The sequence below is a fragment of the Xyrauchen texanus genome, chromosome 27, assembly GCF_025860055.1.
Source record: "Xyrauchen texanus isolate HMW12.3.18 chromosome 27, RBS_HiC_50CHRs, whole genome shotgun sequence".
Lineage (NCBI taxonomy): Eukaryota > Metazoa > Chordata > Actinopteri > Cypriniformes > Catostomidae > Xyrauchen > Xyrauchen texanus.
In genome coordinates this window covers 26,783,798-26,800,147 of record NC_068302.1, presented here as the reverse complement: position 1 = coordinate 26,800,147, position 16,350 = coordinate 26,783,798, and the positions used below count along the sequence as shown (strand labels likewise).

The following is a 16,350-nucleotide window of genomic DNA, read 5'->3' as shown; positions in this document are numbered from 1 at the left end:
TGAGCAGAACAAATATTTGTGTCAATTGTTCGTAAAGCCAATCTGATGTGAACTTTCAGATTCATGAAAATGTTCGTATTTGCACCCACCTGCTCCAGACTATGTACAAATCATGCTTATAACATCAGTGTTGGGTTCTTTCAGACAAACTGCCATGACTACATTTTAATATCAGTCAAATTAATTTATAATTAATCTACTGAAATGAACCTTAAAAAATGACAAATAATAAAAAAGCTTTTATATAGAAAGTTTCTTTGCTGCTTGCATTTATTTTTTCAAAGTATCGTTTTTTTCCCCCAACTCTGCTTATTTCCAGCAGACGTTCTTTAAATGTGTGTTGCCCTCTAACATGACAGGCTGGAATTTTGTATTTGATATAAGCTCTATTATTTAGATTTCATAATTTAGTATAGGTGTCGGTAAATCGAGTTCAGTTGATGTATGGTCATTGGTGAAACCATAGAGTTGAAGTCATAAGTTTACATACACCATAGCCAAATACATTTAAACTCAGTTTTTCACAATTCCTGATATTTAATCGTAGAAAACATTTCCTGTCTTAGGTCAGTTAGGATCACTACTTTATTTTAAGAATGTGAAATGTCAGAATAATAGTAGAGAGAATGATTTTAGCTTTTATTTCAGCTTTTATTTCTTTCATCACATTCCCAGTGGGTCAGACGTTTACATACACTTTGTTAGTATTTGGTAGCATTGCCTTTAAATTGTTTAACTAGGATCAAACATTTTGGGTTGTCTTCCACAAGCTTCTCACAATAAGTTGCTGGAATTTTGGCACATTCCTCCAGACAGAACTGTTGGAACTGAGTCAGGTTTGTAGGCCTCCTTGCTTGTACATGCTTTTTCAGTTCTGCCCACAAATTTTGGATTGAGGTCCACGCTTTGTAATGGCCACTCCAATACCTTGACTTTGATATCTTTTGCCATTTTGCCACAACTTTGGATGTATGCTTGGGGTCATTGTCCATTTGAAAGAACTATTTGTGACTGAGCGTTAACTTCATGGCTGATGTCTTGAGATGTTGCTTCAATATATCCACATAATTTTCATTCCTCATGAAGCCATCTATTTTGTGAAGTACACCAGTCCTACTTGCAGCAAAGCACCCCCACAACATGATGCTGCCACCCCCATGCTTCAAGGTTGGGATGGTGTTCTTCGGCTTTCAAGCATCACCCTTTTTCCTCCAAAAATAACAATGGTTATTATGGCTGAACAGTTAAATTTTTGTTTCATCAGACCAGAGGCATTTTTCCAAAATGTAAGATCTTTGTCCCCATGTGCATTTGCAAACTGTAGTCTGGCGATTTTATGGCAGTTTGAGCATTGTCTTCTTCCTTGCTGAGTGGCATTTCAGGTTATGTCCACATAGGACTCGTTTTACTGTGGATTTAGATACTTGTCTACCTGTTTCCTCCAGCATCTTCACATGGTCATTTGCTGTTGTTCTGGGTTTGATTTGCTCTTTTTGCAATACAGTTGAACGTGGTCTCTTCAGGCATTTGGAAATTGCTCCCAAGGATGAACCAGACATGTGGAGGTCCACAATTTATGTTTCTGAGTTCTTGGCTGATTTCTTTTGATTTTCCCATGATGTCAAGCAACAAGGCACTGAGTTTGAATGTAGGTCTTAAAATAAATTCACAGGTACGCCTCCAATTGACTCCAATTAGCAAATTAGCCTATAAAGAGCGAATTGGCTAATTGCCTAAAGGCTTGACATACCTTTCTGGAATTTTACAAGCTGCTTAAAGGCACATATAACTTATTGAATGTAAACTTCTGACCCCCTGAAACTGTGATGTAGTCAATTAAATGTGAAACAATCTGTCTGTAAACAATTGTTGGAAAAATTACTCATGTCATGCACAAAGTAGATGTCTTAAATGACTTGCCAAAACTATAGTTTGCTAATATGATGCATGATGCGTCATTGAAACAGAGAGGGACATCCTCCTGTGACCTGTCGGCATGAACAGAATTATTTTTACACTAAAGCTTCATGTGAAACCATTTGTATTGACCTTGGACTGTTTAATTCACAAAAGAACCTCTGACTCCCATTGACCTCTATAGAAGTTTAACTCCTCTATAAATTAATTTTGTGTTCCAAACCCAAAAATGTAAAAAGAGTTCATTACATTAATTCCAACGTGACAAGAATGCACCATAATTCCAGGAAGTGACGTTATTCCAAACTAAAATCTCATACTGTTTAAAAGCATTACATAGAGAGATTTAGCTGCTTCTTGCAGAGTCCAGGGATCAGGAGTGCATGTCACAAGAGGGTAAATGATAAAACTCTATCAAATAAACATTCAGACCATCTATTTTTTCAAGGCTGCTGCATCTGTATGCAATAAAAGCGCTGAAATGAGGAAGACTCACCACCAGAAGATCATTAAAGAGGAAGACCTCCCGTTGGTGAACTCCACTCCTCTGTGGTCGATTGGGGTCAGGAACTTCATATAGCTGACAGCAGCATACTAGCCTGCGATGTGGCAGAGAAATCACCTAAACAAACACACAGCGCATAAAGACATGTAAATTCACATATGCTAACCAACAAAAATATGTTCTCCAGTACAAACTGAATTCAAGATAAAAGTTCCATTGCATTTTGTTAAAGGGATCCCCCTAAAATGAAAATTATCTTATTTACTCACCGCTATTTTTCCCAAGCTTATAGTTGAAGGTACAGTTCACCCCAAAAATGCATTTCGGTCATCATTTACTCACCTCCATGTTGTTCCAAACATGTATGACTTTCTTTCTTCAGTAGAAGACAAAAGGAGATGTTAGGCAGAATGGCTGAATGTCTCAGTCACCATTTACTTTCATTGTATGGAAAAAAGATGCAGGGAGTAAATGATGACTGACATTAACATCTCAGTTTGTATTCCATGAAGAAATAAATCATACAGGTTTTGAACAACATGAAGGTGAGTAAATGATAACAGAAATACATTTTTGGGGTGAACAGAACCTTTAACTATAAGCTTGGGAAAAATATGGGATTTCAATTATAAGTATGACATGCATGAGCAAATCACGGGTTGTGTGAGTTGCATTTAACTCACAGGTTTCTTTCCCACAATGACCCTCTCAACAGCCTGTACTTGAGAGACGTGGTCATCATTTGTCCTGAGTTCCCATTTCTGAATGCGCTGGTAGATTCCGACTAACAAATCCCTGGGAATATCCTGTCCATTGTCCACTCCTGTTGATGAAAAGTGGCAAAAAAAGCAGCTGTATTATCTTTGATTAGACTCGTGTCCACGCTAATCCGTTTTTGGTTGAAAACTCTGATTTCCAGTTTCTAACGTCATCATTTTCCAAATTATATGGAACTAAAGGACGTTTTCAAAAGTCTTAGATTTCAATCAAGATGGTGGCCCATGTTGTAGCATTGTTGAGCCTGCTATCCACTTTGATAAGGCTGTTAAATATAAATGTTGCTGTGAGAAGTTACCCACTCTTCCACCAAGGTACTTGCAAGTTCACAGACATTTCTGGGAGGATTTGCCCTCACCCTCTGATCCAACAGGTCCCAGACGTGCTCAATGGGATTGAGATCCGGGCTCTTCGCTGGCTATGGCAGAACACTGACATTTCTATCTTGCAGGAAATCATGCACAGAAAGAGCAGTATGGCTGGTGGCATTGTCATACTGGAGGGTCATGTCAGGATGAGCCTGCAGGAAGGGTACCACATGAGGGAGGAGGATGTCTTCCCTGTAATGCACAGCGATGAGATTGCTTGCAATGACAACAAGCTCAGTCAGATGATGCTGTGACACACCGCCCCAGACCATGACGGACCCTCCATCTCCAAATCGATCCCGCTCCAGAGTACAGACCTCGGTGTAACATTCATTCCTTCGACGACAAGCCCCTGGTGAAACAAAACCGCGACTCGTCAGTGAAGAGCACTTTTTGCCACTCCTGTCTGGTCCAGTGAAGGTGGGATTGTGTCCATAGGTGAGGTTGTTGCCTGTAATGTCTGGAAAGGACATGGCTTACAACAGGCCTACAAGCCCTCTGTCCAGCCTCTCTCAGCCTATTGTGGACAGTCTGAGCACTGATGAAGGGATTGTGCATTCCTGGTGTAACTCGGGCAATTGTTGTTTGCCATCCTCTACCTGTCCCGCAGGTGTGATATTCGGATGTACCGATCCTGTGCAGGTTTGCCACTACAAGGATGATCAGCTGTTCTTCCTGTCTCCCTGTAGCACTGTCTCAGGCATCTCACAGTACGGACATTGCAATTTATTGCCCTGGCCACATCTGCAGTCCTCATGCCTCCATACAGCATGCCAAAAGCATGTTCATGCAGATGAGCAAGTACCCTGGGCATCTTTCTTTTGGTGTTTTTCAGAGTCAGTAGAAAAGTCTCTTTAGTGTCCTAAGTTTTTATAACTGTGACTAAATTATCTTTCAAATACAGTGTCCTGAAAAAGGGCTTATTTTGATGAGTTTAGTTACCAATGAGATTATCAAGCTGCCATTGGCTAACTAACGATGCAAATCAACATAATTAAACGTGCATACAGTCATTCGTCCTCATTACAATGTTTTCCTCCTACAGAAATTAACTGTATAAAATCGATCACTAACATGAGATGAAGACTACAGGTATAGGCCTATCAGTAATCAAATGTTTTTTATTCTGCTTGGACAGTCTGTCTTTCTGTTTGTCTGTCTATCTATCTATTTGTATTTTTTTTAGGGGTGTGGCACAGTGATTAAAAAGGAAAATTATATATAGCATTTAATGTCAGGTTGCAGACCTCTGCTATACATAATTTAATGATTATTTTAATGGCTTTGCAATGTAAACATCATCAAATATGTACAAACATTAATATGGTACCATACATGTTTTTATAGGCATAAAATGCAACACTCAATTTTCAGACAATATGCTACCGTCTCTCTACATACCAAGGGGTCCTTGGCCTGATAACAAGAATGTTTTGCAAATCTTAATCAAGGAAATAAATAATGTTTGAGAGTCTTCTAATACATTAAATCCCACAATTAAATGAATATACTTCAGGTTACATATGCTCCACAGCTGTCATCTATCGTCTTGTAAGATTTCTTGGTTACCAAGAGTGGCACCTGTTGGTCGATGTTGGTACCACATGCTGATTGTTAGCTAGGAAGCAAAAAAAATAAAAATAGTTTCTCATGTGTTGCCTCCTGAGCACACGCATCGGCAGGGGTGGGCCAGGCGCATCTATTACGCAGTCTGGCCCACCCAATCACAGTGCACAATTATGTCTAATTTAATATTACAGAGAAACCAACATGGGTACAATATCTAGCCAGCCAATCAGCATCAGCTGTTCAATTAATACACCTCGAATGAGCTATTGTGACCAATAAAATCAAATGAACTCAAATCAGCGTAATTGGACAACAGAATATAAGACCGGACATATCTCTCTCTCTCACACGCAAATGCAGCGTTTGCATGAAAATGCAGCAAGAATGTAGAATGCTAAAAAATTTACTTTATTTCAATTTCTCAAATGAAAATGAGCAGACAAGGAGAAAGAAGAGGATACAATCACACCTCACCATTCTCCATCGACAGCCCCAGCTTTATTTAAAAACGAAACATGCGACTGTTCCACCTGTTGATTGGATGTGCATGCATGGCAATATAGAAAAGCTTAATGTGGCGCCCTTCTCCCACCCATCCCCTGCAAATGCAGATACACCACAGCCTACAATTACCACAGAGTCGGGCATGCCTGCTGAGCTACTAACCCCATTAAACTTGACAGTGATTGATAAACCTCTGACCCAGCCACATTTAAAATAATTTCCTACAACAAAGACTGTGACAGGTAAAAGATATATTCACAAAGGTGTGATAAAGGAGAGGGCTGTTGGCTTTCTAGAAATGGAGAACCTGACTGTAAATGGTATATTTAAGAACATTTTACAAATACTGGAACTTCTGGAGTTGGATTCTGCATTGTGTGTGGGGTTTAGTTTAGATGCAATAGCAGTAATATCTGGTAAGAAAGGCGGTGTTCAGATGATCCTGAAGCAAACTTTCTCTTGCGCTATATGCATTGCAGCTCACACCGCCTAAACCTTGTGCTGTGCAGTGCATCCAAGTTGTCTCCAACTGTGTCATAATTTTTGGATACATTAAACAATCTGCACGGTTTCATGAATGGGGAACACAGACATGCTAGGTTTTTGGACGTGCAGAAACTGTAATCTGGATCAAATATAAAAACAGAGCAAGAATTGTCACGACCACTTAAATGCACTATCCCTTCTCTCATTTGAAAGAGATTTGACAGACTCTTTGAACTATGATGGCGTTATATCGGTGTTCAACATGAAGACCCCCCATCTTCTGCTGTGAATGGTTGACTTGACCTTCAAATCAAGATATCACAGACTGTATATGAGATTGTTTTGATCAAAGATTACTTTTTCAAATAGTGATGATGCTGTTTTTTACATCAGTAATGTCCTGACTATACTTTTTGATCAGTTGAATGCCACTTTGGTGAATTAAAATACCAATTTCCTTTCAAACAGCAAAATCTGTTCATTATTCCAAAATGTTGGCCGCCAGTGTATGTTTTTTTTTTTTTTTTTTTTTTTAAGAAGGAACATGGGTGAAGTGGGTTACCTCTCAGGTTCTTGATAAAATCTTCCAGCTTCATCTTTCTCTCAGCTTTGACGTTGGGACTGTACATGTCTGTATTAAGTAGGATAATAGCAAAGGCCAGGATGAAGATTGTGTCAGGATTCTGAAACTGACGGACAAGTGCAGGGTTGCACACACAGTATCTCTGACTGTGAGAAAAAAGAGTAAGGCGCACTGTAAAAAATACATTTAAACTGGATTTTACCAGGTTAGTCCTTTGAGATTATAATCTCTTTTTTTAAGACAGACCTGGCCAAAATATCAGCATAAAACATTAAAACAAACATTAAAACAAGGGACATATGAAAGGGGAAAATGTGACTAAATATACATTATAACACTGACAGTGTTCAAATTGTCTATTTATAAAGTCTTTGATCTTAGTCCTAAAACCATTTAAAGGCAATATAGTTTATCATTTGAAAGTCTTTTGAAGAAAAAAAAAAGAAAAAAAGATGAGAGAGAAGGAAAAAAAAGGAGAGGGTACCTGAAGGCCTCTACCAGTCTCTCTACTTTCTGGGCTTCTCCTTGAACTTTAATCTGAGCCTGAAACTTCCTCAAGGCATCATCCAGATCCATGCCTGAGAAATCCATTTCATCCAACACACAGCTGAAAGAACACAAAAACAATTCAAACTCAACCAAACCTAAAACACAAGGACAACTGAACAATCTGAGGTCACATGCAACATGTAATCAATTTCTGATACTATGGGGCACTATAACTTACAAAAATACTATTTTTGCACCTGTGATCAAAACAGTTGATATTTGACATCAATACAAACATGTCCTCTGCATCCACATTATCTATTTTTTAAATCTGGTTATTTTGGTCATGCTCACAGGATAGGTTGATGACACGTGACAAATGTAATCAATTTCTGTTGTCAACAACACTTTAAAATGATCAGTCAATTCAACAGTGAAGGACAGATGCAGGATGTAGTACCTTGTAGTCATTTTGTCCACTAGAGACACATGATCATTAACATTTGAGAGTCTTTAAACCCTTCACAGTGTTCCATTTACTCTGCTGTCTGTGTATAATAATAATGTTAAAAAATTATAATAATGTAATAACGGCTATATTCCTCTAATTTGCCAGATGCCCTCCAATAGTCAAACGCAAAATATTCTGATGACATAATAGCCTGTATAAGCCAAAGGTCTTATTTATAGCAGCAGTATACTGGATCTTTGAAAGAAAGAAAGAAAGAAAGAAAGAACAAAGGCAGAAGAAACAAAGAAGCAATTAAAAAAAATTACTAACTTGCCTGACCACTTCTACTTTTATTTATCAGCTTTTCTCTAAATTAATCTGCAAACTTATGTTTTTTGTTCAGATGTTTTTTTTAGCCAGCATCTGGCTTTTGTGCCTCCAGGCTGTTTTGACTCAGTCTACACAGTCTGCCGCTGCAAGACAGGCAGACAAGAAAAACATCAGTACTTACTCTAACACATCCTTATTGAACTGTTTTTGTCGGTTTCCCAGAAACTCCCCAATCATTTGTCTACTCAGGCCTTTCCTCTCTAGAATGAAGCGTGCAATGCCCACTGGTGTATCTGATACAAAGCCTCTCTCTATCAAATACTGGATTCCCTTCTCTGGTTTCCTGGAAGACAAGCGAGAAAGCAAGACAGACAGAGAGTGTAAGGGTAAAATAAACAGATAATGTGAGACTGAGAGAGAGATGGCTATTATTCTCAAATCTGATTGGATAAACCCTGCTAAATTAAATGAATAAGATGCAATTAACCATATAATCATGAGTAGTTAGTATAGAAAAATAAATAGGCTTGTTTAAAAAAAAAAAAGGTAGGAGAGAACACTCTCCATATCTTTTGTTTTTGATGTCATAAGACTGTGCATCAAATCAAACTGCCAAATCAGGCAGAATGTCAACATGGACAGGTTATGTGACATCCCCTCACCCTCCAAAACCATGATCAAAACTAAATGGTTAGCACTGTCGCCTCACAGCATGAAGGTCCAGGGTTCGAATGCCGGCTCAACTGGGCCTTTCTGTGTGGAGTTTGCATGTTCTCCATATGGGTTTCCTCCAGGTGCTCTGACTTCCCCCACAAGTCCAAAAACATGCAAGATAAGTGAATTGGAGACTATAAATTGCCCCATAGGTGTGGGAGATCCAATTTTGGATACAAATTTTGTCTTTAGTGTAATCGTCTTGTCTTTTATTGGTTTCTGACATTTGATCTCAAAATCAATTTGATTTCTCAGTTTAGTTTCCTCATAAGTTCATTTTCTAAAGTGTACTTTTAAAAGTGCTAAATCATTCATAACACATGAATCTTGCATCATGAATCATTACAGTTACTTTTCATTATCAATTATCCTTGATTTATAATAGAGGGGCATGTTAAAATAACAGTCCCGCCATACATCCTCTGTAATCTTTCACACAGGTATTAGGCAAATAAGTCAAATAACAAGTTAATAGAAATAAATCTGGGCTCATCATGTCCTGAATACTAGGATACGAACAATTTTTTTGGGTGAAATGAACATTTAATTTATGTTTTTTCTTTTTTCACTTAAACAGTCCAGTCATGAAGCTAATGAAGTACAAGAACTCCATGAAGTCATTCAATTAATTCGAAAAAAGGCATGTTATATAAAATGTGCATGTTATACATTTTTTGAAATTTTAGTTTTAAAATACCTTTATAGGAAGTATAGCACGTCAGGACACTTGTCACTGGTTAAAAATTCAACTTAAAATGCCAACTACCCAGATATGACGCATCAAACTGCCAATCTTATTACTAGACTGATATGGGTGCATTCTTGTGAGCATCTCTTACTTGTTAAAGAGGTTGAGTCCAATGCGGTACTGCCTCCTCTGCACCACGTCATTGTTAAAAGCTGGTGAGTCCCAGCTGTGCCGGCTCTCTCTCTGATAAGTCTGTTTTCCTAGCTGAGGCAGTGGCTCTCTCAGACTGTCCCGGGAAGAAGAGCCTGAGCTGCAGTTGATGGTCTCGTTAGAGTTGGTGGTGGAGTTTAGTGAGTCGTTATCACCATCCGAATGTTCCAGCCCAGTAGGGGGCAGCGGCGCAGATGACGAGGAAGAGAGTGGCGTAAGTGGAGTCTGGGTAGGGGAGGGGGATGTGGGGTCTGGGTAGGGGTGATGGATGTGTGGCAAAGGGTGCTGGTGCATTGGATGGTGAAGGTGTGGGTGATGGTGGTGGTGCATTATGGTGTGGTGTGGTAGGTGCGTAGGTAAAGGCGAAGGGATGGGGCGGCCTGGAGGTCGCGTCTGGCCCTGTGCCGTGCAGGGATTGGGCGAGCGAGGGACAGGGTTGTGTTTAAGAGTTCCTTGGGGCGATCCGCCACCAGCAGGCTCCTGCTCATATAGCAGCTGTCTGCTGAGGGAGCCACGGTCTGAGCGGTCACTCATGTCGACCGAGCTGTCGCTGGGTGGCTCTATGGTAAGAACAGGAAGGTGGGACCCACGTAAGCGGTAATCTCGGCATTCCGTGCATGGCGTGCTACGCCGGCTGTTATTGCTCCCCCCACCCTCCGTGTCCCGACTGTCCTCACGAACTCCAACACCCCTGCTGATGCCCCAGTACTCCGTGTCCGTGCTGGAGGGAACCCGCTCAATGGACAGCGGTGAACACGGAATGCCATCGTCCATATAAAGCGTGACATCGCTGTACGAGGTGGCTGTGCTGTCTTCATGCATGACTCCTAGTCGCTCTTGCTCTCCCAAGACCCCCCTGCGCAGGGTGGGTTTGCTGCTCCATGCACACTCACTGAAATCATCACCCTCATCACCGCCTCCCCCGCCACCATCCTGAGAGTCCCCTCGTCCTGACTGACATGTTAAAGTATCATCCATAGAGTCAGCCAGCGACGTCACCTGAGTGAGGAAGCACACATGCAAACTATTACATCTCAAATTTCGGGTGTACTTTCCCCCCACTTTTTAATTGAAACAGACTCAGTTCTTAAATTTCTTTGGTAGTTGGTGTGCATGTAAAGCACATCTTTCTCAAGACATCTTGAGGCCATTTAAAGGTGGTCTTGGTCTGGAACTGGGTCTCATTACTCAGTGTCTTGGTCTGGGTCTGGGTCTTGTTACTCAGTGTCTTGTTCTAGACTGCAGTGTATTTACCAGTGCATTAAATGCGATAATTATTTCAACAAATAGTTGGCGAATTTGCAAGTACTTCTGCATTTGTGTCATCGTGCATGCTTTGAGAAGCACCGTCTCACTCATCATATGGATGTAAGTGCAAGAACTATGGTCTAACAAAGCAATCAATAGTAGAGGCCATGACTGTACTTGCGGTAGCCACAGGACCCAATAATCTTGTTACATTGGGAGAGTTGTAAGCGGGAGTGACCGGTATTCTTATGAGTTGTTGGCACGAGTAGGGCTGCATGATTATGACTAAAATCATAATTGAAGATTATTTCTCAATTATGTAATTCTGTTATGTTACTGTAATTGCTATTAATAATACTGATTAATATATATATGTATTGCATACTGTATAATTTATGTAGCTACACATCCCAAACAAGCTGAGAACTTTGTTCCTGAATTAGTTCATTGCTGTTCTAAACATCAGTAAATAAAGACAGTGACTGAATGGTCAACTTCACATTGTTCCTCATTAGCAGCATGAAAAACAACTGTGATTCAAATTGTGATTGAATTATATACAGAAAGTGAGCAAAGAACACTCCCTTTATAATCACTGAAGCTGTCAGTCACTTCAGTTCAGCGTAAACTCACTGACTGAGTTCTGCACTCTTGCCAAAACTCCCGTTATAATCAATGAAGCTGTCTACACTGCTCAACAAACTTCTTATTTACATCGTTTCTACACTTTGAATACATTAAGATCCTATTGGATTGTCACGAACCCCGCTCCTCTGCCCCATCCCCGCTTCCTCGAGCACGCACACGCGCTCCCCTTCGTCCAGATCACGCGCACGCTCGGCTTCACCGAGCACACGCTCGCTTCCCGCTCCCTCGCTCCGCCCCCTCGAGCTTCTATGCTCGTTTTGCTCGCTCGAGCTTGCACACTCGTTTTACTCCTACGAGCTCACATGCTCGTACACTATCTCCCCCCTCGGGCTCACATGCCTGCTCCCAATGGCCAGAACATTATGTACACTTGCGCCCGCTCTCAGTCACCACATTAGTTTCACCTGCACTCGTCTCATCACCTATCATTGTTTACACCTGCACTCGCCCCTATATATATCACAACCCGTTCGTCTCACCGGGTTGGTTATTGTTCTAGTTTACCCCGCATCTTCGCCCCCCGCTAGTCTCGTCTAGTTTTGTACTCCTCTCGTTTACCCCTTAGCTTGCCAGCCCCCCTTGTTCCCCTGTCTTTTCCTCTCACTTGTCTTGTTTGTATATTGATTCCCCGGCTTCGACCTCACGCTCCCTTTGACTTCTCTCTCCCGGATTTGCCCCCTTGTTTATATATTGATTCCCCGGCTCTCGACCCTACGCTTTCCTCGACCATTCTCCATCTGGATTTTCCCTACTGTACCTTCGCCTGCTCTTTAAATAAAGCAGTGTTTGTTCACATTGTGACTGTCTCGTCTTGTGTGTGTGTGTGTGCGGGTTACATGGATAAACTGAAACTAAACTAAACTGAAACTTTTATAATTCCTTTAACATTCTATTAGCATTCCTTTAGAATTATTTTATTCTTTTTAAAAATTATGCCTGTAATAAAGAGTTATATATGACATTATCTTACTTTTATTACGGTAGAAGAATAAACTGCTTTGTGACACTTATGGATTTGGATTACGAAGGCATCTTGTAAAACGGGACTGTTTTTTTCTATATAGCTGTCTGGAAAATGTCAGAGCCTTGAAAACTTTGAAGGAGATTCTTCAAAATAAATTCAGCATCTTAGTTGACAGGTCTTGGTCTTGGGGATAGGTCTTGATCTGAAGGGTCTAGTCTTGGTCTCTGTCTAGGTGATACCTCTGAAGATTCATAATTGTCTTTCTGTATATGTTTCTTCTATGCTTTTTATTTGATCTTTCTTGTTTGTAATATTGTTTATTTAAATATACAAGATAGTTGTATATATAGTTTAGTATGGTATATATATATATTGGCCAGGCTGATTAATCGGCTAGTATTTGGTCATTTTGAGATTAGTGGCATTAGCCGATAACTGTCCTGACTGGCCAATGAACTGCAGTCTTATGTTTCGTTCCAAAATCCACCAATGGCCATGTCAATTTAATTCAAAAATAAAAATAATTAATTTAATCACTAATTTAATATTTTTTTTTACATTTTGAGTAAATATTATATACAATTTTATTTTCTATCATACAGTATATTGGCCAGGTGAAGATTTCTGGTGAAGCTGGTCCCACTAAGGAAGTCTGGTTAAGCTTAGTACAAGGCCTTGGGGGGACAGCAGCACACCAGAATCCCTTATTGGGGGCCAGAATCCAAAAAACAACATGTATTGGTGACCAGCTGTGCTGGTCTTGTATATTGCATCTAGAATTTATATTGGCCATTAAAAAACAATTTTGGTTGTCCACTAGCCCACACTAGTCAGATGTGCTTGATGGTAGTTAAAGGTCTGGGTGGCAAGACAAACATCACTCATCACTTTACTCTCCATTATGGGTGAGCACTGAACTGAAGAGTGACTGGTTGAACCTAATGACCATTGTGCCTAAGTGCTAAGACTTTAACACCAGGTCACTCCAGGGAGATTAGTGCACTCTAAATTGCTTTGGGGGAAAAGTGTCTGCTAAGTGAGAAGTAACAAGTATTCCCTTAAAGTAATGCTGTTGCTTGTCATTCACCAAAGGTATAACGTTAATGTTGCATGAGTTACATATTGCCTGTGTTGTCAGCTGTCAAACAACATAATTGTCTCACAGGCAAAATGTAAAGCTAATTTAAACCAATTTAAGACAAATCTAATTATGAAAATTTTACTATTACTAAACCTATGCACCTAATCTATACCTACTGGTCCAGATATCTGACCTATAATGAAATTAGATCTAAATCTTTAACATAACTTTAAACTAAAACGGAAAACAAAATACTAGCCCAATTTATAGCAAAATCTTAAATGCTATGCCGAATCAAAGTAGTTATCGCTCTTTTCAATGCAATTTCCAAAACCATTCCATACATTTCACAAATCACTCACCTGTTTGTTGAAGTCATCGTCTGCATGCGAGTACTCCTCCCTGTCTGAAGGACTGTGTGCAGGTGAATAAGCCTCCTGCTGTGTGTCTGGGTTTCCCGGCTGGCCAGCTGTGCCCAGAGATGAGCTGTGATGACTGGTGTATCGACCTTGCTGCTGCTGAGGTGTCTGAGGCTGCATCTAAAGAAATTATGGAAAAGAAAATGTGATATACATTTTTGTTTTGTTTTCACAGTTTCTTTACTGGTGAGTATTGTGATCTAATGTGATAGTGCCTATTCACATCATATCAAAATTTTCAATCTGACAAACATTCATATCAAGCTTGTGAAATTAACAATGCATCTCTAAAAACTCCTACACACAAAAGCCCTATTCGGACGGAACTAGTTTTCCCTGAGGAGGTTATAGAAATTAGTATTTTTATATTTTAATCCTGTCTGAATCTGACAAGTCTGTGTTTTTCTCACACAACCTCTGTACAACTTACAGAGCAAATTACCTACTGTTTTTCAGCTAACTCAGGGGTCCTCTGTGAAATCTAATCCCATCTGAATGCAAATGTCTGTGATTGCTGATGTTGAATTTTCACAACGCTTGTCTTCATGTATTTTTACCTACATGAACTACCGTTAAGATTGTACTTATTCATGCCAATCTTCTGCCTGCTACGTGCCTTTCCACTCGGATGTAGATTTTTTGCCCTCCGACAGAAAAAATAACTAAACAAAATTCAAAGTACAGCCAAATTGTGGAAACTGCTAAGACTAGCCAATGTAATATCAGGTAAGATTAATTAATACCTTAATTTCTCCTCTCAATTACATAATGTAATAATTATATAATTCACAGATAAATATTGTTTATTTAATTAGGTTTATTATAAGCAGCTACTTCTATAAACTCATGCAAATTTTATTTTAATAGTCTTTTTTAAATAAATAATTTATAATGTTTAATTAATAAATTACAATTAAATAAATACATTAAATAATTATTTAAAATAAATTTTAAAATGATAAGTAATTTTAAATGTAATCAAGTTGAATTTTGAGCAAGTTGAAAAGATATGTTAATTTTATCAACTAAATTATGTGTTAAGGCTTCTGTAACGCCTACATCTAAAACAGACAAACCCACCTTAAGAGTCCCGTCCGAATCAGTACATTAAATCTCAAACGTCGGTTGATACTAATTGAAACTCCAACATTGTTTAGAAAACGTATCCCGTCCAAATAGGGCTAAAAGTAAATCTGCATTAAACTTTAATTATTTAAAATATTTTATACTTTTGTGACATAGTCACATTGTACAGATTTTGTCATCAAAGGTATGGAGAAATCATGTATTAAGTTGATATCTCTATCACATAATGAATATTAACAAAGTATGTAATTCTAACCATGTTATAGTATTAAAATTAGGTACGCACCACATAAAACGGCATAATAAATGTTACATAAAAGAATCATCTCCAGGCTGAAGCTGCCAGTCATCATCATAGTGACATTAATTGTGGTCCAGAATGTTCTGCTCTGTGTAGGCTTTCTCTTAGTGATCATAATAACCAATGCACAATTCCATTACCTGTGGCTGTCGCTCATCAAACGAGTACTGCGAACGCATGTTCGACAGGATGATTCGACGGGTCATTCGGCTTTCAGAGGCAGAACTGCGAAGCCGCTGAAAGTTCTTGTTCATACGATACTGACGGAACGCCGTCTGTATGGTTCGAGCCGCTCGCCTGCTCAGGAAGTAACCGCCATACTTCCTCTCCAGCATCTCCACCTGAAAAAAGGAATAGATGGAAAGACAAAAAAAGAGAGCAAGAAAAAAGAATGAGGTTGAAACAAGAGTGTAAAAAGCTTATTTATTAAAAGCTTTGTATTATTTAATGTACATTTACATCTCTATACTATGCTTATATTACCCTGGCATTAATAATTATTTTTGTAATGCCAATTTCTATTATTTCCTCTTTTGGAAAGTCATGTATATATAAAATTTTTTATTGTGCTGTTGGAGCAAATGGGAGCACTAACATTATGTTTGCTGTGGTCTCTCATTCACTGCTGTAGAAGTTTAATGCTACAGTCTCATCTGCGTTCTAAAGCCAGAAATGTGAAAAAGGTCCATACGATGATAACTCCCATCCCATTTTTTCTCTTATGCGAGATGACGGAAGTTTGGCTTTACATTAAAATGGCTGGAGGACATTATGCACATTCCACAGTGCATAAATGTAGTTCAAAGTGGCAGTCTGTGAGATGGCTTTGGTGAAACACAACCACATGAGTGGATACAGGCAGTTTGTGCCACTGAGAGTTCTGACAAACAAATTAAGCACAAAACTATCAGGAAGCGCCAACACTTCAGCAAGTAAACATAGTTTCCTTTCATTAATATTACTGAATTTACTTCAAACTACCAAGTTATTAATATGTTTTTTTTTAGACATG

At 39.2% G+C, this 16,350-nt stretch overlaps 1 protein-coding gene across 1 annotated transcript in view; it reads right to left on the bottom strand.

The window, feature by feature from the left end:
- The window catches only part of LOC127620676 (IQ motif and SEC7 domain-containing protein 2), a 136,373-nt gene that overhangs the window by 9,035 nt on the left and 110,988 nt on the right, over positions 1 to 16,350 (bottom strand). The window contains exons 4-11 of the mRNA XM_052093872.1: positions 15,479 to 15,679; positions 13,895 to 14,071; positions 9,533 to 10,590; positions 8,161 to 8,322; positions 7,194 to 7,316; positions 6,689 to 6,855; positions 3,106 to 3,245; positions 2,414 to 2,539 (exon numbers count right to left, since the gene is read on the bottom strand). Coding sequence (XP_051949832.1) covers positions 2,414 to 2,539; positions 3,106 to 3,245; positions 6,689 to 6,855; positions 7,194 to 7,316; positions 8,161 to 8,322; positions 9,533 to 10,590; positions 13,895 to 14,071; positions 15,479 to 15,679 — 2,154 coding nt within the window. The remainder of the gene's footprint in view (positions 1 to 2,413; positions 2,540 to 3,105; positions 3,246 to 6,688; positions 6,856 to 7,193; positions 7,317 to 8,160; positions 8,323 to 9,532; positions 10,591 to 13,894; positions 14,072 to 15,478; positions 15,680 to 16,350) is intronic.